This window comes from Corvus brachyrhynchos, unplaced genomic scaffold (assembly GCF_000691975.1).
Source record: "Corvus brachyrhynchos isolate BGI_N302 unplaced genomic scaffold, ASM69197v1 scaffold381, whole genome shotgun sequence".
Classification (NCBI taxonomy): domain Eukaryota; kingdom Metazoa; phylum Chordata; class Aves; order Passeriformes; family Corvidae; genus Corvus; species Corvus brachyrhynchos.
The window spans coordinates 98898-122280 of NW_008236219.1; the positions used below are offsets into that span (position 1 = coordinate 98898).

A 23383-nucleotide genomic window follows, 5' to 3' on the forward strand; every position below is an offset into this window, starting at 1 on the left:
CCTCCAGAACACTTGATCAGATACCAAGTCACTGCTGGGTGAAAACACTGAGTTAGTTACTGAGTAACTTCTCAGGAGTCCTTCTCCGTACTTGGGGAGCTACTGAAGACATGTGCTGGTGAAAAAAATTGGGCTGCGGGACAGTCTATTCATATACAGGATTTTGAAGAGGAGCCTGGGTGGTTGCTCACAGAAAAACCTCAAATATGGATTAAATTAACAATCAGTGAATAGTATTCCAGAGACTCTTCATGCTCAGGAGAAGTGGATTGAGATTTTACCAACAAAATGATTCCTGTCCTCTCCAGCTGCTCTGCAGTAAACCCATTTCCAAGCTCTCTGTGATGGCATTTGCACAGCCTTGCCAGAGAACAGGGTGAGGTCAGGCCCAACCCAAAGGCTCAGTCTGTCTCCCACTGGACACCACTTTTCTCCTTCCCAACATGTAAAAACAACATAGCCACAGGTGAGCAGATTATTTTTGTAGGAAATGTGGAAGGAATGCCCAGTTTTCCCTTGAGAGACAATACATAGCAAACTGTAGAGCTGTGGCCTGCATGGCATTATCCAGCTGTTTGAGGGAAAAAATAGTGGCATAAAATCAGCTTATTTTTTAAGCCCAGCTGGAAACTAGTGGGAATTCATCTCACCATTATAAAATATATCAGGCTTCATCACATATATTGGGACGCAGAAAGAATTTATTGCAGAGGCTTGAGTTGATTCAGTCACATAACATAGATGAAGGCCTCAATCTGTGTGCCTTCTGTGCCTTGTATTAACAAAATACTTAGAAATAATTAAAAAGCCCCACAAAACAAAACCTGTGGCATATAAAACACAGCTTCAGAGTTGCCTTGACCTGTATTATCTTTTACTGTACAACCCTTTGTCTCTCCCCCTAAGAAAGCAGTACATAATCTTTTAAGAAAATCAACTCTTAACTACTTTGTTGTATTAAATCTAATTACTTTCAGTTGGATTTAATTAGTTTTTGTCTAGCAGTGCTTCTCAACTGCCCCAGAGCTATGGCTCTTGGCCCATGTGCTGTGACACCAAGTTGGGGACAGCATGGGACAAGGTGAGGGATGCTCCTGGAGTGGTGACATCCTGGTGGGATGCACAGGAGTGCTTTGGGTTGCAGGGCAGAGAGGCTTCACCTGGTCTCTCCTCTGTGGCCTTGGCAGCATATTCATGGAACTTTTCAGTTGTGCTCATGTGGAAGTCATGGCTGCCAGCCAAGAGCTCAGGCAGAAACAGCCCTGTTGTTAATGATTGACTGGTGAGATAATGAAATAGCCCAGCCCACTATTTGCTTGCTTTCCTTCTCCACTACTGCTGTACTGCTGCTGTGCACCAGAGTACCATAAATCCAGGACAGTGTCCAGCCTGTGACAGCCACCCTGCAGCTGTGATGCCCACAGAACCACCTCCTGCCCCAGAGACATCCCAGTGATGTGGTGACCAGGTGAGAGATGGGAATCGCCTCTGACACTTGGGAGTGCATTGAGAACTCTTCAGGCTGTGATCTGCAGAAGTTCTGCTTCACTGACTTTGAGATCTTTCCTGTGGGCACAGCTGGAATGTGGAACCAGAGCACTGGCTTCTGTTTTATAAAGAGAATATTGGAGGTAGAAAATTTGCACTGTCTGTACTCACTGTGAACATGCCTTCAGATTGCTCGAGCTAACAGGTAACCTGGTGTATGCAAGGTGTCTCTGCCCATGGCAGGGAGGGTGAAACTGGATGAGCTTTAAGGTCCCTTCTAACCCAAACCATTTTGTAGTTCTATGATTCTAACAAAACCAAACAACATCTCAGTGTGTATTTTAGATGCTTGTACCTGGTACATATTGTCTCCAGCAGTTGCTGTGCTCTCTATTTGTGTATTTGCTTTATGCAAGAAAAGAATGAAAAGAACATTCTGGTTACAGTTGCTTATATTGTGTTTGCTGTAAGTCTGGAGAACAGTGGTTCTGCTGATCCATGGTCTAAGTAACTGCTCCTTAGCCTGTGGATAAGTGCATGTGTTTGGGGAGGGATTCAGTGAGATCCCAGGTGCAGACCTTTGAGGGTCACAGTGTGTGGTGGATGAGCTCACTCATCTTTCCTGACAAGCAGATTTTCCTTCACCTCAGCAGTGTCCTTTGAGCAGCTGGGGGACACCACACATGTCCTTGGACCTCACAGGGTTTGATGCAGAGTTTGTGTGATACATAGGTTTGGGTGCTTGAGATGTGGCATTGCGGCACACGTGCCAGTGTGTGGGTGCCTGTGGCATTGTGGCACACATGCCAGTGTGTGGGTGCTTATGGCATCATGGCAGCCATTTAGAGGTGGTTTGGGAGGTCTCAGCAAAAGGGGAGGTGCAGAGTGTGCCTTGTCCCAGCTCAGCAGCATGGGGCAGGCAGAGCCAATGGTCCCACTGGGGAGGGGGGACTTAACATATTGCAAGAGCCCGTCTAGGGCCAGGCATGAGCTGGTGGATGGTGGTGTGAGAAGAAAGAATCGTGTTGGACAAACAGGTGTCCAGGTGCTCTGTTTTCTGTCAATCCTTTCTCCCCACCAAGGGCTGACTCAGCTTTCACGTGCCTTGCAGAGCATATGCTGCCAAAGTCCATGTGTTCCAATCTGAGGCACTCTTCTGTAAAAGACAGCCTGGAAACAGAGGAAGGGGCAGGATGTATCTTGGAAAATATTAAACCCACATTTTGAAATGTTTAACTTGGGGCTGGAAGCTGTCTTAGGCACACATAATTGCAGCAGGCCACCTGAACTTCAGGGCTTGTCCTTGGGATCTCTGACTGTGAAATATGCCATTTTCATAGGGAAATATGTGAATGTAACTAATACAGTCCCTGCCCGGCTCCATGGGGTCCCGCGTGCCCCCACAGAAGCACGGGTGGGCTCAGTATTATAGTCGGTAACAAAGAGTCGAGAAGGGCATTTGCATGCGTTCCGGCAGGAGCATTTATTGCTTCTACACCGTCAAAGGTAGCAGAGGCAAATGCGAACATGATCACGAGGTTCACAGTTTTGTCCAGGGGCGAGGAAAAGGCAGGACTAGGGAACAGGGACTAATGGAGGAGCTCTGAGGGAGTGACGAGGGGGTAGAGGTTAACAGCCAACCGGGGAATCCAAACTGGGACAGATTAACGTAACAGAACAATGCCTCTTGGGAGAAGCCTTTTTGGTCACTCTAACATGAAGTGGTTCTTGGGGTACTAGAGACTTGTCTTACTGAAAACTCTCTCTCCCTTGTAATGTATGTTCACCGGCCACCACATGTAACCAAATAATTGAGGACAGAACTGAATTTGTAACAGAAAATTATCTTTAAAATGCTAAAATTAACAGTGTGTTGTAGTGTGTAAGGGACCAATCTCACCCCTGCTGTGGACATGCACAGTCTAGAGTGTCACTTGAGTCTAATAAAAACATAGGAGCTCTGCTCTATCCTTGAGTGTGCAGATTATGTGGGGTTTTTTAGAATAAATAAAATCTAGGCCTATGCTTAATAGGTCAGGTAAGGCATCTGGCAGGTAGACATTTTTACGCAGAAAATAGCTACCTCGGTACAAATGTACTTAGTGATCCTCCAACACAGGCAATGTTTGCATTGATGGTTGGTTACAGGTTATAGAGGACTGATTCGGGAACTCAGAGGAGAAGTTTCTGTAGAATGGGTTAAATGTAGAAAGGCAGATCTGCAAAAACTCACACCTTTCTGTTTGAGTGGGGTCTAGTTGGTATGAAGTGCTACAGATAGGGAATCAGTTGGTCCCTTGTTTGTATGTATCTAGTAGATCCTCTCACTGAAACTGCCACTGCTCTCTGAACTACCCACCTGTCATCAGAAGTGAATACCTGTCCTGGCATCACCTGCTTTGGGAAAGTCTCCCACAAAAGCTTTGAGTGCTGCATTTTCCCAGAATTGAATTAATTTCCCCCAGCATTTTTCCTCTGACATCTCCTGCTAGTTTTGCAGTATGTCTGGAGGGAGGATGAAGGAGGGTGGATTTAGTTTAGATACTGGGAAGAAATTCTTCCCTGTGAAGGTCATGAGGCCCTGGCACAGGCTGCCCAGAGAAGATGTGGCTGCCCCATCTGTGGAAGTGTTCAAGGTCAGGTTGGATGTGGTTTGGAGCAACTTGGTCTAGTGGAAGGTGTCCCTGCCCATGGCAGGGTGTGAAACAAGGTGATCTTTAAGGACCCTTCCAACCCAAACCATTCTGTGATGCTCTTTGCAGACCAGGGGTTTGATTTCTGCCCCTAATTCTGAACAACCTCCACCCCACCACTAAACCTACTCTAAAGTAACTATTGGATATTTCCAGATTATTTTTAACTACTAATCCACATTTTCATTTTTTGTTGTGGAAACCAGTGATACATTTAGTGAGATTAAGCATAAGTGCTTATGAATCCTGCCCAAATGAAAGCTATGGGAAAATACTGGAATGCAATATTTGCCAGAGGAACAGAGCAGTCTAATATATTATTTCTTGTGTTTATTTGGTGGTTTCTTCTTGTTCCAGCGAAATGTTCTGTAGTAATTGGATATTGCATTTCTGTCTGCCCCAGCCCAAAGGCAGGCACAATTATGTTTAACATCTGGATGAATTAGACTGAATACAGACATCCTCTGGAAAGGAATAGTTTCTGTCTCCTATGTTAAAATAAGAAAGAGCTAATGGCTTTTTTAAAATACCAAATTAATTGATAAGACTTCATAGTCCATGATTTGTACATGAGAAAATGGAAGTGCTAAGATGGTTTACTAATTTCATTTTAGATTGCTGCTATGAAAGAATGGAAAAGTTTCATGATTTTCTGAGGGTAATAAAGTATTAAAAAAAATTAATTTATAGTTAGGAGGAGTGCTGAGAAGGTGAGAGGCCTGGGCTATGCTCCTGCTGTGGGACTCAAATGATTTCATGATAAGGCAGAGTCCTACTGGTGTGCGGCAGTGTATGATTGAAATTTGTTAGATATAATCTGAGATACTGGGAGCTTCTTTTGTTAGATGAAGCGCCACTTCCACATCTGTCCTCACTTTCTCTTTGTTTCTCTCATATTTTCAGTCTCCTCCTCACCTGTGTTCAGTGCTTGGAAGTTTTCCACATACCACAAGGTAAATCCTGTGCTCTCCTGTTCTCTGGGGTAATCTGGGTGAGCCAGCTTGACCATGTCACCCTCTGCTCTGGGAAGATCTGGTAGGATTCTCTATCCCATATTTTACCTGTCGGTATTCCCTAGATGGAAATGATTTTGGGAGTGTAGTGAAGAGGGTGTGCTTCTGTATCTTCATGAAGTTCATAGCACACAGTCTAAAGCTTGCAAAGTTCAGCAGAAAGCCTCTTAGTACATTTAGGGACCAGAGAATGAATTTTTTGATCCATCTGAAGCCATAATTTAAATTATACAAACACATATATTTATATATGTAAATAATATATATAATCCCACTTCATTAAGGCGAACTGGACACTGCTCCTTCCCCAGCCAGTGCCTCTGGATCCATCCTTGTTTAAAACTGGAGCTGCATCAGGAATGTTTGTTCTCATGATATGTTTGTCTGTGGAAAGCATAACTACAACATGTAGAAATTGGAATCTGCAGTGTTGTTCTGTCAAGGACAATTACAGAGCCATTCATAAAGCTTCTGAGAATAATTTTATATTAGAGTAAAGCATATGTAGGTGCCAGAAAACCACAATTCTTCAAAGATAAGATGACTTCATGACATTTCCCAACCAGCCAACGCTCACTAATAAGTTTGAGTGAGCAACAGCTCTCCCAGAGCTCTGATAAAGCTGGAAAAGGCAAATTCTGATCCTGGCAGTGCTGGGCATACATTGGGTTTGGGATGTGTGGCAGCTGGTGAAGCTGCCTGTTATAAGCACTCGGTTTTTTCTAATTATAGGCAATTAATAATGAACATGTTTTTAAAACTGTGCTTGCAGTTTTAAAATTTGCTAACCAACTACCAACTCATAGGATTCTGGACTAAAACCATGTCAGTGGAAGGAGATGTGGAACTGGATTACTCCTATTTAAAGGCCAGTTTCTTCTCTTGTGAGCTTGACTTGCTGCCTAAGCTGTAGGAAGCTCAGTGCAGCTAGGAGTAGGTCAGAGAGACTATAAGAATTTTATTTTTCTCTGATGTTTTTTGGACAGCCTTACTGGGAAACAAGGTAGAAACAAGAAAAACGTCAACAAGGTAGAAATGAGAAAACATCTTTATTATATATATTAATTAAATTCTATTCTATTAATTAGTTAATTTAATATATATTAATTCTAAAGGCATATGCTTAAAAATCAATAGTGTAACTAGATTTTTTCTTTTTGATTTTTAGTACTTTAGCGTCTGTAATTTTTTAATGCTCTTCTGGTGTTTTTGTAGCCTGCAAAAGCAGTATGGGGGGTAAATATATGGCATCAAATTAACTTGGTTAGATTTAAAAAAGAAATAAGGAAAATTATGATGACATTAAAAGGGATAAAATGGAAATGGTTGTGACGAAATGCATACATTTGGGATGAAACTGTGATTTCTGGCAAAAGCATTTTTTGAGAAGCACTTACAGAGGTAGAAGAAACAAAAAATGTTCAATGTTAATAGAATAGAGACTAATGCTGATGGAAACCAAGAGAAATTTTTGAAGCTGAATAAGGAAAGTCAGGGAATTCAAGGATAATGGAGAGGTATGTGGTGGGTAACTGCTCTAATTAAAAGGTCAAACTCTGCTGGGTGCTCAGGAAAGGTCTCTCCCTGGGCTGTGAAGAATTGCCAAACCCGATCTTCCTCATTAAATCCTTGGCCAGAGATTGGGCCACAGCTCTCATCTTCAAAAGCAGTTTACTTGGGCCACAGCTTTTTATCACCCAGTAGACATGTTAGGCAAATGCCAAATGTTCCTGTCCAGCACTGAGATGTCATCCCTATGGAAAGTGATGCCAGGAAGGTGTAAGATGGACCCATTCCGGCACTGTGGCTCCAGCAAAGCTCCTGTGCTGGTCACTAGGGATCTCATCCTTCTCTAGAGAGCCTGGCATACCAGGGTGAGGAAGTTTAGGAAGGTTTGTCTATGCCCCTACAGAAAAAAGGGGATACTGAGATGCATTATTGTTACTATGACTTTCATCCTCCTAAATTTCTCACAACACTTTGATAGCTCCAGAAAGCCTCAAGTGTGTATCCATGGGTTTTACTGGAAATGTTTACATTCCTCAAACTATGGCAAAATTTATTTTGTGCACACAAGGCATAAACCTCCTCTAAATCCCACTTAGGCTCTGTTTTGGGACGGTGTGACACTTTGACTTCGCTGGCTCCCAGTAGAAGGGGAAGCCTTTCACTGAGCCTGGAAGCCAAATGTGAGACTTTGTCCTTGGGTGTTGATGCACAACATCCTTGGTGAACATTACCTACCTCACAACAGTTCTGGAAATTGCACTAAATGAGAAAAATGGGGGTTAGAGTCTTCAGAAATCTTAGCAAAAAAAATACAGATTAGCAGAAAGTGTGTTTTTTCAGTCAACCAAAGGTACTATCATCTGCTATGTTTGCCTTCCTGCTTGAAACCTAAAGTTGAAAGTCCAAGGGGATAAAATTGTTGATTATAGGCTAGAAACAAATAATAAGAGAGAAATAGGCAGAGAAAGAGAGAAATAGTGACTTTCAGAGATGCTGAGCATAAAGGCAATGCCAGCCACACTTTCCTGAATGTGGTATCCTTCCACTTCTCTCACCCTTTCAACAGTCATGTCAAAGTGATGGAATGTGAAGGCATTTGTCTGAAATTTCTGGATATTTCAAAGTCTCGTCAAAGGACCAACTCTTATTTCCAGACATCTCATACCTCAGAGACAGAGTCACTAAGGATGCATCCATGTTGTGCAGGGGCATGGGTTTCTGTCCCAGAAGACCTGGATGGAGAACAGGGAACCTGGGTTAGATCATCAACCGATGACCTACTGAAGGTTCCTAGGAGAAACTGTACCTGCCAGAGACTGCACCTGACTTCCCCAGCATTCTGGCCTCTCTAGGCTGCCCTGGGACAGCCAGGAGGATCACCGGCTAAAGCAAGAGTCTCTCAGGTGATCTTTTGTAGCAATGAGATCTCCTGGTCTGGGGAGCAGATGGGTCAGGTGCTGCAGACTGTGCAACTGATTGGAATCTGAAGAATTTCAGCTAATATTTACATCAAGTGTTTACCCTTTGATAAGCAACAGGTCATTCACAAATGTGGACATGACATAATATTGGTAGGTTGGTCAAGGTGTTTGCTTCGCGCTGTGCACACTTGTTCTCTTCTGGAGAACATTTGTATACTGTAGTTTGATCCACATTAACAGCTGTGGATTTCCCCTTTATTTTCATGGAGCCATTTGTATAAAAAGGGCAGATCCACAAAAAGAGAGCTAGGAAAGTTTGAACTGTGCTTGTGTTTATTAAGGAAAATGCTCATTCTTGCTTCTGTGATGGGAAGATTGTGTTGGTCACTTCAAGGGAACTCCACAAGTACAAAATTAGTACTGACTGTGTTATGTGCCAGGGGCTGTTTTTCCTGGGTTGTTGAGGGCAAATGAGAGACTTGATAGAGAGAATACCTGTGTTTCTGATGGGTGATGATTTGTTTGGGCAAGCATTGTATATAAGTGCAGGTGAGTTACGGATCAATTATGGCACCTATCAAACTCTAAAGGAGGTCAAACAAGACCAAACTGTAATTATAATAAATCTTGCCCTTATAAGACAGGTAAGTTGTTCACTGAATGTGGTCTGGAGTCACTAAATTTTCTTTGTACAGAGTTAATTTGCCAGACATGAGACTTTGACCTACTGAGCTGGTTGCAAAGAATTCAAGATTATGCAATGCAAATCACCCTTCCCTAGAACAGAACAGGTTGGTGTGGATGGAAGTCAAGTTCACCTCTGTTTTTAACAACAAAAAACAACAAGCAAACAACTTTGGAACTTAATAGGTTGATAGTGGCTTATTTCTTCCTTAGGCGTAGAGTGAATATACTTCCCTGCATCCCTACACTGTTAATACACTTCCCTTCATCTTTCAGTGGTTTTGATTGTGATATACTTTAATTTAACATTATTCTTCTTGTTTTCAGTGGTTTACAATGCAAATATTGCAAGCCAGTCTGGAATGTGCACATTGTATTCCAGCCTAGCCAGAATATTTCTGAGACCCAGAGACAGTGCAGTCCATGAGGGAGCTCTACCACCTCCCTGCTGAGAACAATAATGACATTGTTCATGTTAGTTGAGTTTTAAGGACATTAATGATTTTCTCTTACATGGGAAAGAGAGGGCAGTTTCCACATAGTTCTTTTGAAGCATATATTTCCTAAACCCTGGCAGCAGAATCCTTTACCTCAGTGTGTTCAAAGAACTAAGACCTTTTCCAGGTGTGTTTCAGTATCAGTCAGAGGTTCTTACCTCAGTCTTCCAAGATACTGAAATTATATTTCCTATTATTTCTGGTATCATCATAAAAACTTGAGTCAAAAATTCTTCACTGTATTGCTAACTTCACCGTAAATCCCAATGAGGAGCTTGAAACAATGGGGGGAAAAGAGATCTTGGGAATGACTGGTATAGGAAACCAGGAGAGTACTTCCATTGATAGACATGAACCAAATCACAACTGTTACTTGGATTCTACACATTGCCATGGAAAGTTAGAGCCAAATTCTCATTGTAAATCAGGGTGACTCCATTAACTTCCATGGAGCTGTGCCAGCACATCCCAGACAAAGACTTGGCTCAGACTATTTATAGCACCGTCAGTAAGAGCTGCTTGGAGAGGTTCCAATGGCAGAAAAATTTGATTAAAACAAGGGAGATAAGAATGACAGGGAATCTGTCTTCTGTGTCTCTTGTGGAATGTGGCTCCTGTGGGGTTTGATCCTGTGCACCCACAGCACCTCCAGGTACCACTGAGCTCTCCCAGCTCAGTGAGACCCAGCAGTCACTGCCATGGGCCAGACTTCAGGGCATTCTGTTTGCCTAGGAAATGTAATGGCAGTGTGATACACTGTGGTACCCTCTCAGTCTGCAGTTAGTGTCACTGCAATCATTCAGCTGCTTTTTTTTCTCAGTGGTTTCAGAAAATCCAGGGTTTTCCTTTCACCAAGTATCTAAGGTTTTTATTTCTTTAAATTCCTCAATACACCATGGTGAAAAGGATGGAGAATGGCATCACCAGCTGCTGAGTCTTCCTATTTCCTTTGTGACCCTGTTATTCATACATTTCACAGCTAGATTTTAAATCATCTGTAAAGAGGGAGAGAACTCCAGACATCCTTGAGTTGGTTTCTTACTGAAATGTTGAAAAACCAAACAAACACAGAAAGACCCCCAAAAAGCCAGCAGGCAAATTCCCACTTTGTGGTGTTAGGCTGTTTTCATTTCCCAGAAACTAGTTAATTTATTTAGTGTGCCCCAGCAGTCCAAGTTTCATTTATAGATTAACTTGTGTATTTTGGCTCCCATCCATCTCTTCCTTTGGCTCAAAATTAATGATACCAGGACTGTCTTTGAAACAATGCAGGAATGTGATGATTCTTTCTTTTTTCTTTTTTTTTTTTTTAAATTAAAGAGAAACATCACCCTGAAACCTCTCTTTCTGCCAGCTTTATGAGGCCCCACCACAGAAATATGATATTGGGAATGGCAGATTAGTGTCTGGTGAGTTCAACCTTTATGAATAAATCAGACATGTAATATTCTGGAGGGATCTGGACACAGTTTGTGTCTCCTCAGAAGGCCTGTTACTGGAGCAGCTTGTTGATGAAGCTTTTCAAGACTGTTTGTTTACTTTCTTTTAATAACTAATCAGTTTCCAGAGCTGGTTTAAATGAGAACTACTAAACAAGGTCGCTGGCTAGCACCACTCTGGTGCCAGGTTCAGTCTTTTATTTGGGGCTCCTAGTGCCTCGGAGCATGTCAGGGCATTTGAAGCTGGCAGAGGTGGCTGAGAGTGTCACACTGTTGGTGTGAGCATCTTCTGCTTGTTTTCTCTTGGCCCATTGGGTTGCTGCTTGTGGAGATCCATTTGTTAAACTAAACCTATGGGCATCACGTACAGCAATCAGAGGAACAGTCAAGTGCTGCTGATAAACATGGGCTGTTTTCCGGACTCTGCAAAAACTGTGTATTTGTCTTACATGAACTCTATGCTGGTGCTTTTTCCTAGTCCATTTGGGGGTTTGCAGGAGAGTTCTGAGCTGTAGTCATAAATATTTAGCCATCTTTTAAAATCTCTGATTTGGGACTGACAGCAGAATGTCTCATTGAGATGGTCTGTCAGTCTGAAGCCACTTTTTATAGGACTCTGGGAAAGGTTTTCCAAGATGTGCCATGAGAATCCTCCCACTTTTTAACATATTTCTCTTTCATTTTAGGATCATCTAGATATTACTGCAATGTGACTGTAGAGAAAAATGTTCATTTCTAACAACTTGGTTGTGGACTTTTAAACAGACTTGGATTTCTGGAAATACTAAAACATGAGTTCAGCTGGGAATGAGATAGAAAGATGGATACACAGGCAGGGTGGCAGAACTGGGAAGCTGGCAGAGCCTGTGACCTCTTCTGAAAATGATCGTATTTTGTCAGTGAAGTCAATCAGCAGCATGGACCATCTCTTGCACCTCCCTGGAAGGGCACATTCTGCTTACAGCTCTTTCTCAGGAGGATCAAATGTTCCAGAGTACCCCATACCATCATGCCATGGTGAATACTGCTGTGTACCTCCAGAGCAGGTCTCGTACATGGACTCAGAATATGTAATAGGAATTTATAATTTCGGTGCTGCACACTTTGACCTCAGATCCCCCCAGCCATACAAGGCACCAGACCTGAGCACCCACAACAACTCTCATAGCACTAGTCTCACAGATCACTGTGGAATCACTCCTACCCAAAGGACTTCAAATCAGGGACCTCCAGCCCTGGCAGCACCTCCACCATTCCCTCTCATGCAACTTGACAGCTATAACATCACTAATAGACACTTGGAAAAGTCAAGAGGGAGACAAGGCTCTGTAGGGCATACTGAGTGTAATGTGCAGCCAGCTCCTGGTGCACAGGACAGCCAGCTGGCAGATAGGGATGTACTGTGGAGTCAATGCTGGGATGCAGTCACCGAGCAAGATCTAGGGCCTAATAGGGAAAAGACTCTGGAAAACAAGGGCCTTTCTTCTGATTTTACAAATGAGGTATCAAAAGTTCAGGGGTTAAAGATGGAGGAAAATGGAGAATGGAGCCCATCACAACAGCCTACAAAGAGAAGTAATCCACACATTTTCAGCAGACCTTCTTCATTCATTTTTCAAGAATATTTAAGGACAGACTCTGTGGCGAATGTCCCCGAAATACTTTCTGCTTATAATTCAGTTCATGCTAATAAAATTCCCAAAGAGATGCGCTCCGAATCCTATCACCGAGCACATTCCAACCCTAAAGGTGTTAATGATGGACAGGAAGTCAAACAGTGTCCCTGGGGTGTGTCTAAGCCAAGTGCCAGAGAAGCAGCTCTGCCAAGCACTGTACCAGGGCCCAGCCAGAGGAAAAAGTCCTTGCCCTGTGCTCAGGGCCTGCTGCATGCCAGGTGGCATTTAGGCATGGGTCAGGATGTGTTTGGGGACAGCTCGGAATTAAAATATATGGAGAATGCTCTTCTAAATGAAAATGCTCCCAGGAAGCTAAACAGTTGTACAGACAAAAGTCAGTGCTGTGATTCTGAAGGAAAAAGTGTGAGCGGTATTAGTGAACCAGCCCCAAACCAGCAAAACAAAGTGCAGAGATCACCATTGTCCTGCAGCTGCAATGCTAAGGAAGTGGAACACCCTCAGTGTGAGGAATCGGATCGGGGAAGAAAGCAATGCTGTGATGGCACAAGCCAAATGGCTTTTTTCAGACCAAAGGAAGATTCCACATCTCAGTCATTATGTGAAGTCCAGAAAGCAAACCAGGGTAATAACAGCAGTCCCGACCTCAGCACCCATCTGGAACAAGACGAACCTCCTGTTCAGCAACACCAGCCTGTATTTCAAACACAGCTTTCAAGACAGCTTCAGGAGGACCATGCTGGTGAACAAATAACCAGGCTGGCAACTCCCATGCTTTACTATCTTTCTGCATGGAAAACCACCAATGTCCTGCACCCCAACAAGCTCACCTACAGTCAAGAGGACTCAAGGAGCTCACCAAAGGAAATTCCTTCAAGCAGCAATGCTGCCTTAGCACAGTGTCTAGAGATACAAAGAGAAGGCCATCAGCTTCAGAGGAGCAGCCACCACCATCTGTGCAGTGCTGATGATCTCCTGCTCCAGACAAAAGATCTTATTCTTAGGAGTCCTGCCTCAGTCATGGAAGAGAGTTTCCGGAATGACTATATAGAGAAAATTAAAGTGGCTCAGAAAAAGGTTCTCAAAGAAACTTCCTTTAAAAGAAAAGACTTACAGATGAGTTTGCCTGTCAGACTGAGACAGAAATCTTCTGAAAGGCCATCAATTGAACACCTTTGGTCTTTCTCATTATCCAGTGCAAGCGAGGATGCCAAACCTGTTCCTTGCTCCCCTTCTCATCTTGAATCCTTGGAAAGTTTCAACAGAGATGAAGAAATAAGGAGGCCACAAAAAGGTCAAGCAGGAGGAAGGAAAAGGGTAACCCAAGAGCAAAAGAAACTGTGCTACTCTGAGCCTGAGAAGCTCAATCACCTAATGGATAAGGAAGTATCATGGAATCAAGTTAGGGATGACATCAATGAGCAAGATGCAGTGTCATCCAGGAGAAGGAATCTAGAGAACAGAGGAAGGGCATTTTCCAGCTCCAGGACAGAGCTGAAACAAATCCAGCACAATGCACTGATCGAATACATGGAACGAAAGATCGGTCAAAGACCAGGTGGCTCACAGCACCTCCCACTGCATAAGCCACCCCTGCAGAAGAGGCTGTTGAATCCCAAAGGGCCTCCTGTCCATATTTCCAACCCAAATGGGAGCAGGAAGATGCAAAATGATAAGGTTTTTTGCCAAATTCTCTCTGAACAAAAATCACCAGATGTTTTTCCTCCTTTGCCTTTTGCTGCCCCACTGAACATGACCAACAGGTGCAATCCCAATGAAGGGGATGGGAAGTGTACTAGCAAGTGTCCATCAGCTAAAAGTCTCCCACAGGCAGGTGATTCTGCATCTGGGAGAGCTCCTGAGAGATCAAAATCCACTCCTTCTTCCACAGAGGTAAGAAACCACTACCTAAAGGGGGCCTAAAAAAGTCAGAGGGACTCTGGCACTTAGAAGATGCATTTGCAGGGAACATGTGCTGTATGCAGGGTGAGGCTGTTTGTGCTCCAGCAGTCATTACTGTTCATGACAGCAACTTCATTAGAGCCCTATCCCAGAAAAGGTGATTATAGGGAGAATTTTATAAATGACCAACCTTTTTTGGCTCCTGAATTTGAAAGACAGTAGCTGTCAATATTGTTGAGGAGAATAAAGAAGATAAAGGGTCAGAAAATAAATAATTTAACATACCACTAAAATTACCCTACTGAAGAGACTGACAAACTTCCACCAGTGCTGAATTTCTGAATTGTTATGATGGTAGAGGTATATTTTGTTGAAAGCTGTTCTTTTGGTTTTCTAGGAGAAAAAAAAAAAAAAGGATGCTACCTAGGAAGAGCATAATAGCAATTTAAATAATAAAAAAGAGATAGAGGAAAACATCCCCAAAGATTAAAAACACCCAACGAACAAAACCAAAACCTTTCCCCCTAGAAACAACAACAACCAAACAAAAACCAGCCAACAAAACAAACCACAAACAAAAAAGCACAAACCTCGGTGAACCTACTTGGAGATCCATCAGCAGCTTCCCTTTCTGGGGATAACAAACATGGGAGTAAAATTAGGCAGCTGCCTTGCCTGAAATGCTGGTTGCCCCAGTGTGCTGTTTTCCCTTCCAGGAAATGTGCAGATGTGCCAGAGGTGCAGCAGCATCGTTCCGACGCTGTGGGAGCTGCCCCGGCACCTCCAGGTAAGGCTGTGGAGTTGTGCCTGGGTACAGCCGATGTCCCAAGTGTGGGACCTCCAGCGCTGCTCCCCTCTTCTCCCTCGGGATCCTTTGTTGTCCATATGGGAATATTCACCCGCTACTCTCTGAGTCAGTCTTTAAAATAATTTCTATGCTGTGAAGTGGGAAGTGCCGAGTGCCCCTGAGCAGCTGTCCCTGCACAGCAGGGCTCCATCATATCTCTGGGGTCACAGCTCCCTCATCCGAGCTCTGGAGAAAACCGCATTTCCAACAGCTCGGATATGCCCAGTCCTGGAGAATATGTGTGATCAGGACTGGTGTAAAAGGGGATTTTGGTGTGTTTTTTAAAGGAAAAAAATACTGTGCCGTTTACACATCACTAACTAGGAAGTTTGTGTTTTAACTCTCCATATTTGCTTTGCTAGTTTGAGGAGCATCAAGGGAGATAAACATCTGAACTCTGTCTCAGCAAGGCAGTGATGCTGACTCTTTTGTAGTAAAAGAATGTCCACTCTTTCAAAAATATCCCAGTGGTTTCTGGAGACTTGAATGGCTTATGAAAAAAAATTAAAATTTTTCTTAAATTTCCTAGTTTAGCAGGTTAGCATAAAAGTAACTGAAAGCTCCAGACAGAACCATAACATCAGAAACATTTGATCATTGCTCTTAAACAGTCTGCAAAAATATCTGTTGTAGAGGAAGTGTCTCAAATAAAAGGAATTGTCTTCTTTCTTACAGTTTCTGTGATCCTGAGAAAGAGGGATCCAAGAATCATGAACATAATGACATAACTGGACATGTGTGTGGTCAGGAGAAAAAGGAGCAGATTCCTGAAATCTCTATTCCTGTCCCAAGAAGTGGAAGCAAGGAGGGCGCTCAAGTGGAGGAGGAATGCAGAACTCAGTCTCTGAGTGGGAATGCTGCACTCAAGCGTCCAGAACAGCAGCAGCGGCCTGCAGCTTCTCCAGTGCAGGAAATGCATCTCTGCACAGCATTGGCTCAGCCTTACCAAGGCGACAAAAATCCAGCCAAAGGTTTACTTGCCCAGGAAGCATCCGTGCACATCAACAATGATGTTCCCCTGGACAGAAAGACACACCTGTCTGAAAGGAGGCTGGAGTCTCCTCAGGACCAGCGATACCAAGAGCTTGCCATGGAGATCATTGCCAAAGACAGTTCTCTGGTGGACATTCTCATACCTCATCCTCTTAGAAAAACTTCTATGGACCTGATGGAGGGTTTGTTTTCTGTTAACACTTCCATGCTGGATAAATCACACAGGAAAAGAGGAAAAGTACAGCATGTGCAGGAGAATGAGTAAGTAGACAAAACCAATTATCTAGCACTTTGGTCTATTTTAATGTATGGATATCATGTACATACTAGTAGTAAGATGAACACATTGTTTTATTTTTGTTTCATTAGAAAAATATTTAGCTCTCTGATTTACATACCAAGAAGTATCTGAGGCTAAGGGTATATGATGGAAGAAAAGTGGTTCAGTGATCCCTTATTAAAGGCATTGTGACAGGCTGCAAATCTTTTGCTCTATATCTTCTAAAAACTTAGAGGATCTCCTGTGGTGAGAAGAGAGGAGAGTGATCCTGAAGTCAAGATAGATAAAACCATGAATTCGATGTTTGTGAAGAAAACTTTAAGTGTTTGCTGCAGGTGTTTATTTTCTGTTCCAATAGCAGGAAAAGTTATGGAGATGGATCAGAAAAATGTCCTAAACCTGAACATGAAGCCAAGCAAAGGAGCAATGATCCTGCCTCTAAGGGAAACCAAGTCCTGAAGAGGAACAGAGACAGCACAAACAAGCTAGATGACATCACATCTAAGAGAGTATGTAGATGACTATCACAGGAACCACTGTTTCTCCATCATGACAAAGAAATACTTATTAATCTCATTATTACTATGGATATTTTTATCCCAATAACATTTCACAGGAAACTTTGAATCAATTTTTTGCCAGTAGGTGAAGTCCTGGCAAATTGGCATATTGATCATAAATAGTAATGTTTAAATCCTGCCTGATTTGACTTGGATCTCTCATCATGAAAGGTTTCCGTTCCATGACACTTGTACAGCCAGCTCCTGTGCAGCAGCAGCAAACTCCCAATTTAACACTCAAATCTAATCTCAAAATCTGTAAAATAAATTAGAACTGGCAGCCTAAATAAGAAATACTCTTTAGTCTGGGAACTGGCAGCAGCTTCTGCACATTCCAGTGTCCAATTAACTCCATATATGCAGAGAATAGGGGACATAGCTGGACAGTGATAGAAGTATGGAGCTTGGAAGGGCGACTATGTAGCTTTGCAGAGTTAGGTGGGCTTTTTCCTCTGGCCATGCTCCATCTCAGCTAATGACAATCTGCCTTCCTGAAGCTCTTCCTGCTGTGCACATTACCTGCTGTCTTACTGCTCCTCCTGTTCATGCTGGTATTGTCCAGCTTTCAAAGAAGGTGATGGTGTGCTCCCACTCCAGTCATGAGGCCTTTTTCCATACAATTTCCCCATGAAACAGCCTCTTCTGATTACTTTTCTACCCAGGCACCATGGCCTGCTTGAATTGCCCATGGAACTGACTTTTTCTGTGCATATGCTAAGTGAAATTCTAATCAGTTCTTCCAAAGCTTGGTACAGAGCTGGGACTTCATGCTCATGTCTTAGAACAACAACTCTTTGTAATCTTGTTGTAATCTTTATTGCAGTTCCCTTCTGACTGATTGGAAGCTCTCTGAGCCAGGGAATATGTTACCAGCTAAGGTGATTACAAGTAATTTGCTTTTCAGAGTTTGGGAATTAAGTACAGCTTAGAAAATACTGCTTTTTTTCTCCCCTCTTTTCTTTCCTGTAGCTTAAAATTACATTAAAAGTCAAAAATTTGGCAATGTGAAGAAAATCCATTCTCTAGAACTGAGATGGATTCTCTTTGGCAGTAACAGCTTTCTGTGATTTTTTTCTTTTCCCTTTACAGTTGGAACTCATGGCCGGTCTCCAGTCCAGGCTGCAGGTGCTGTGGGAAGAACGGGAGCTGGTTCTCTCAGAAGCCAGGGAATGTGCCAAGCGGGGTGAGGAGCTGGAGGCCATGGTGCGGGATCTCTGCAAGCCAAATGAGTTTGAGCGCTATATGATGTTTATTGGGGACCTGGAGAAAGTGGTGAGCCTCTTGCTCTGCTTGTCCAGCCGCCTTGCCCGAGTCCAGAATGCCATGAACAGGATGGATGGCAGCACAGATGCTGAGGAGAAGGTGAGTGACAACAAAGGTGCTGAATTTGTTTGGTTCATTTCTTTCCAGGTGCAGCTATGCTCAGCTCATTTGTCTGACAGCTTGTTTAGCTCATTAGTTGTACATTATCCCAACCAGCCATTGCCCAGGCAGTGTTTATGTCCCAGGATGGGCTGTGTCCCCATGGCTGAAGCAGAGCAGGTTTCTGGTGAGGACCAAGGTTCAGTGCTGGAGCACAGGAGTGCAGAGTGAGCTCTGCAACTGGGTGCTGGGGGGTAACAGCAAAACCTTGAGAGGCTCCAAGGCAGAGGGGTGGCCTTTGGACCCTTGGGCTTCTCCTTGTGGAGTAGCTCCAAATCTGTGTTTCACAGGGCTTTTTGCAGGTTTATTTCTCCACTGGTAACTTCATTGTACTAATTACTGCCTCTGAAATAATATTTCACTAAATGGGTTTGTCCTAGCGAGCAGGAAGATGTGGTCATAACTTGAGATAAAACACACTGTAGTTTAACTCAACTAGCCAGCTCATTTTTAAAATGAGGAATTGTCTCATGTCACCAGGAAATTATTTAAACTCTTGGGAAGTCTCATTTTTGCTGAAGAATAAAAGCCAAATTTATCCCAGAAATTATGCTTCCTTGCTGTCCTTATTGCTCTTAGATGTGTTTTTATCAATACAATACCTGCTGCTATCTCTCATTTGGAAATTGGAAAAGCACAGAGTTAGAAAACTGGGATTTTCTGGAGCTGTGCTGCTGCTGACCTTTATCTCTGGAGGTTCATCATAGTTCACACACAGAATAGCACTAAAAAGGTCCTTCCATGCAGTGTGACATGGAGAGCCAGGATTCACCTCTTCCAAAATGTCAGTTGTGTTAATGTGAATAATTTTAAACAGTATTTCATGCTTACTTTCACTATATGGTAGGCAGGGAGGGTGTTGTTTATCTAGTATTACATTTATACTCTTCATAGGAAACACGTTTAAATAACTTATTCAAATATTTTAATAGCATGCCTAATAAACACTTAGTTAAGTGCTAACATTTTTAGCAACCATCTCCCACTAACTGCATTTGCCCTCATGTCAGCAAAACCAGCAGTCTCAATCTTTGACTCCATTTTTAGGGTTTCAGTAGTGACCATTGCTCTGTGCTATATTTATGGGAAACAGGACATTTTCCAGCAGTGTAATCACATGAAAAATATAGCTGAATGAGAATTAGCTAAAGTTAAAAGATACTAAAATCCTGTAGAACAAGCAAGGCTCAACTCTTTAAAAGAAGCCTTTGATGAACAGTTACTGTCTACATCACAGTTATTTTATCACACTGACCTTTTAATAGAAGCCACTGTATCTTTTTAATATGTCAGTGACACTCTGGCCACATGCAACACACAAAACAAAGATATGTGCCTTAAAGAGCTTTTAAAAAAATGAAGATTGTTACAGGATACTTTAAAATGACCAGAATGTTAAGTATAGTGATTTTTTTCACGAGGGCAGCATGGGAGAAGTGAACCTTTATGGCATTTACTGTGTCTTTACAAGCCACAAGAATGAGTAATTCAATCGATAAAAAACTCAGGTGGAACACAAAGCCCACAAGAGGAAGTAATTCAATTAAATTGACTGTGGCTTCTAAATGAAGAAATAGAATCTGCCAGGAGTGATGGGTTCTCATGGTGTGCTGCTTTGTTTTTTGATTCCATTAGCGATCGCTGAATGAACGGCACAAGCTCTTGTCTCAACAGCAGGAAGATGCAAAGGACCTGAAGGAGAATCTGGACCGGAGGGAACGTGTGGTCTCTGGAATCCTTGCCAAATACCTGACAGAGCAGCAGCTCCAGGACTATCAACACTTTGTTCAAGTCAAGACCTCCTTGCTGATTGAACAGAAGAACCTCGAAGAGCAGATTAAATTTTTCAAAGAACAGTTAGAAAATCTCGAGCAAAGCATCCCTGTCTAACACCCACCACCAGGCCAGACATTTTTACATGTTATTTGTCATGTTTCCCTGGAAATCCCCAGGCACTCTCGTAACAGGGCTCAGTTTGGTTGATTCTTCCAATCCTATTTGTGCCACAACACTGACAAGTGCTTTAGATGCTCTGGGATGCTCTAGGCACACTCTGGACATGCCTTCCATTTGGGCAGGCCAACTGACAGCATCTCACTGTGTGTAGCTAACGGCCTTGTGGATGTGACTGATAGGATTCATTGCTCCTATTAACTTGGCGTGTATTTCCCCTTCTTCTTGTCCATCCATCTGTTTCCAGATCAACATAATCTCAATAAAAGAACCGTACAAATATTTGCCTCTTGTGGGTGGGTTGAGTGTTTGAAATGAAAAATTATGTGGGTCCTCAGATTTGAATTGGTGATTGCACAAAGCTGTAAGAAATGTTATGGACCATTTCAGTGAAACTCCTGCGCTTGTTTCTACCGTTTATATGTGTGACACAGTAAAAATACACTGTAATGGAAGAAAATAATTATTTCCTTTCTTGGCAGTTGCCATCCATGAGTCTTTCCTGGCTCTGTGTAATCCTGGTAGGCTGTTCAGAGAAGGTCAGAAAAAGGGTGGGCTTCACTGACATCAAGAACCAATCAGTTTAAATGAACAGGTTTGGGAATCATAAACTCTGAGCTTATCCTGCACAGTCATTTGCAAAGTCTTTGCTGTGCTTTTGAAGCATTTATTTTTCAAGTAGCACCTTCAGTGGGTTGTTTTTTGGTAGTTTTCGATTGTCAGCATGCATAAAAAGCCTGAACTTAAGGGAAAAGCTCAGCTGCAGACTGGGCCAGGTGGAACCACTGGAAGAGATTATTCGGTTTCAATGGACTTTATCTAAAACCCTTGGCAAAAATCTTTTAAGCCAATGTTTGCATTGAGTCAAACCAGTGATGTTGCTGTATTTAAAATCCCAGTGTGTTTTGAATGCAAGAATTCAGTGAGAACAATATGCAGCCTAAGGTACATACCTAGACCATGAATAAGGTAGCCACTAATTAAACTCAGGTTTCTTCCACAGCCAAAATAGATGTTCATTGTGCCATGAAGATGGGCTTTACCAAGAAACGTTTTACTAGTTTGTGTGTCCTGGTTGGACAATGGTGTGCATCCTGGCTACAGTAAATACCACCACCACAGGGAGAAGCTGTCCTGTTCCTGAGAAATCTTATTTGGAATTGCATGTTACTGAGCGCAAGAACTCCGGGAGCACAGTGACCAATTTGCCGAGTGTACTGTGGTTGCCTTAATACCTGGGGGAAAACAGCCAGACACTGTAGATCCTGTGAGTAATCTGCACAGTGATCCTCATAAGGCCATAAATACAGCTTTTAACATGTTAAGTCTGAAAGCTGCCTTTTGAAAATGGTCTTTAAAGTAACAAAAGCAATGTTAATGGAGTCAGTGGAGAATTTTAAAAAATATGAGCAATGTTAAATGAGTTGTTTGCATGATTTGAGAAGCCTCACTTGAAGGTGCACTTTAGTCTTATTATTCCTAGTTGAGGGAAAAACACCTGACTGGAAATAAATGTTTTGTAATTGAAGCAAATGCTTGCTTTTAAGGGGGAAAAAAAATGTGTCTGTCCTGTTTAGCTTATCTTTTTAGGATTTTGTTCCATGGGGAGGGCGATTGCTACCCCTCCCTTCCATGATTGGCACTCACACATACGCTTCAAAGAGCAATAATTAAAAATAACTTTTACTTGTTTTCAAAAAAAGAAAGAAAAAAAAAGAGACTCCTTAGTACAGTATTCGACTCTAAATTCCAGGCACAGTGATGGCACCAGAACCTCTGCAGACAAGCAAAGATCCGCTTTCAAAGCACCAGCAGGTCTGGATTGTCAGGTGGGTCTTGATTTTGATACTGATCATTTGTTACCAATTTATTAGGAGGGTAATGGTGAAAGCTCATGCTGGACCTCAGCCATGTGCAGCGTTCCTGACACACCAACATACTAAGACATGGTAAGTGTCCCTTTCTGCTCCAGTCAGCTGCAGCCTCTGAAAGTACAGACTGAAGCCAAGAAATGGTTTAAGCACTTGCTTTTGACTCCTATTGCCTTTTGCTGAAAGTTTGATATTTAGAACACTAATTACATCCCCATACCAACATGTGGCAGCTTTCTCCCAACTTCAAGTCATGCAGCATAGAAGGCAAGATGGCCAGAAATACAGAGCATCTTCATTTTACAACACTGTGATCCCACACTGCTCCAGACAGTTTTTTCTGATCCTTTACCATCAGAAGACAGATTTAAGACTTGAACTGTAAATAGCAGCAACTGGTGGTCTTTTTGGGGAAGCAAATCCATAGGGATTATGGAAATAAAACGCTGTGCAGTCCTTGTATATAATTACTGCTCATACCATTACTCACCAGCCTTCCATTTGTGACTTCTACAGCAATGGCACTGAGTTACCTCTGCCCAGAGTCCTGGGAAAGTATCAGCTTCAAGAGACTTCTGCACCTTGGCAGTGCCCCCGTGCTGGCAACTTATGTAAACGAAGTCAGGTGTGTGTGAGTTCAGAAAATGCAAGGAATGAAAAAGCTGCCTGGTACCTGACCCCCTGGGAGAGCAGGCAGGAAATCCCCACTGCTGCCCAGGCTAGGGAATCTCCTGTTGCAGCCTGCCAGCCTGATACTTCCACAGGTATAATGTAATGTGAGCCCAGCTTCAAGGAGAATTGCAATTGAAGCCCTGTGGGGAGCTGTCTCTATGAATTAATGACAGCTGCAGCCAGGAGAGTGCAGAACTGCAGTGCTGAGGAGAAGGAAGAGGTGAAAGAGGCAAAATGCAAGCGCCCAGATCTCCTTGTGGGGTGCCAGCAGTGGGAGGCTGGGGGGATTCCAGGAACAATCTCTGCATCTCGCTTGGCCACCCACAAACAAGTGGCGTGGGGGGAGACTCTGCAATAGCTTCTGTTGTGCCAAGCAGAAGTCGGTGGGCCTGATTTCGGGATAAGAAGATGACTTACATTGCCCGAGGCAGAGCATGAGCCTGTGGTGCTGGTGTGGGAGCGGTCAGTGGCAGGGGGAGCACACCCCCCCCCTACGCCAGCGTGC

General features: G+C 43.0%; 1 protein-coding gene across 8 annotated transcripts; it reads left to right on the plus strand.

Annotated features, from left to right (window-relative positions):
* The first annotated feature begins 1330 nt into the window (after nt 1-1330).
* Nucleotides 1331-20619, plus strand: SHROOM1 (shroom family member 1). Of its 8 annotated transcripts, none has more exons than XM_017746729.1 (9): nt 1331-1468; nt 5085-5134; nt 10626-10714; nt 11431-14271; nt 14997-15067; nt 15803-16381; nt 16759-16909; nt 18050-18322; nt 20018-20619. In XM_017746729.1, exons 4-9 carry the CDS (start codon nt 11536-11538, stop codon nt 20270-20272), a joined length of 4065 nt encoding a protein of 1354 aa, XP_017602218.1. In that variant the 5' UTR covers nt 1331-1468; nt 5085-5134; nt 10626-10714; nt 11431-11535; the 3' UTR covers nt 20273-20619. The 8 variants fall into 8 exon arrangements, with proteins under 8 accessions (XP_017602218.1, XP_017602249.1, XP_017602253.1 ...); XM_017746760.1 differs by having other exon boundaries at nt 16762-16909; XM_017746764.1 differs by lacking the exon at nt 20018-20619 and adding an exon at nt 17784-17838 and having other exon boundaries at nt 18050-18140.
* Nucleotides 20620-23383: the final 2764 nt, after the last annotated feature.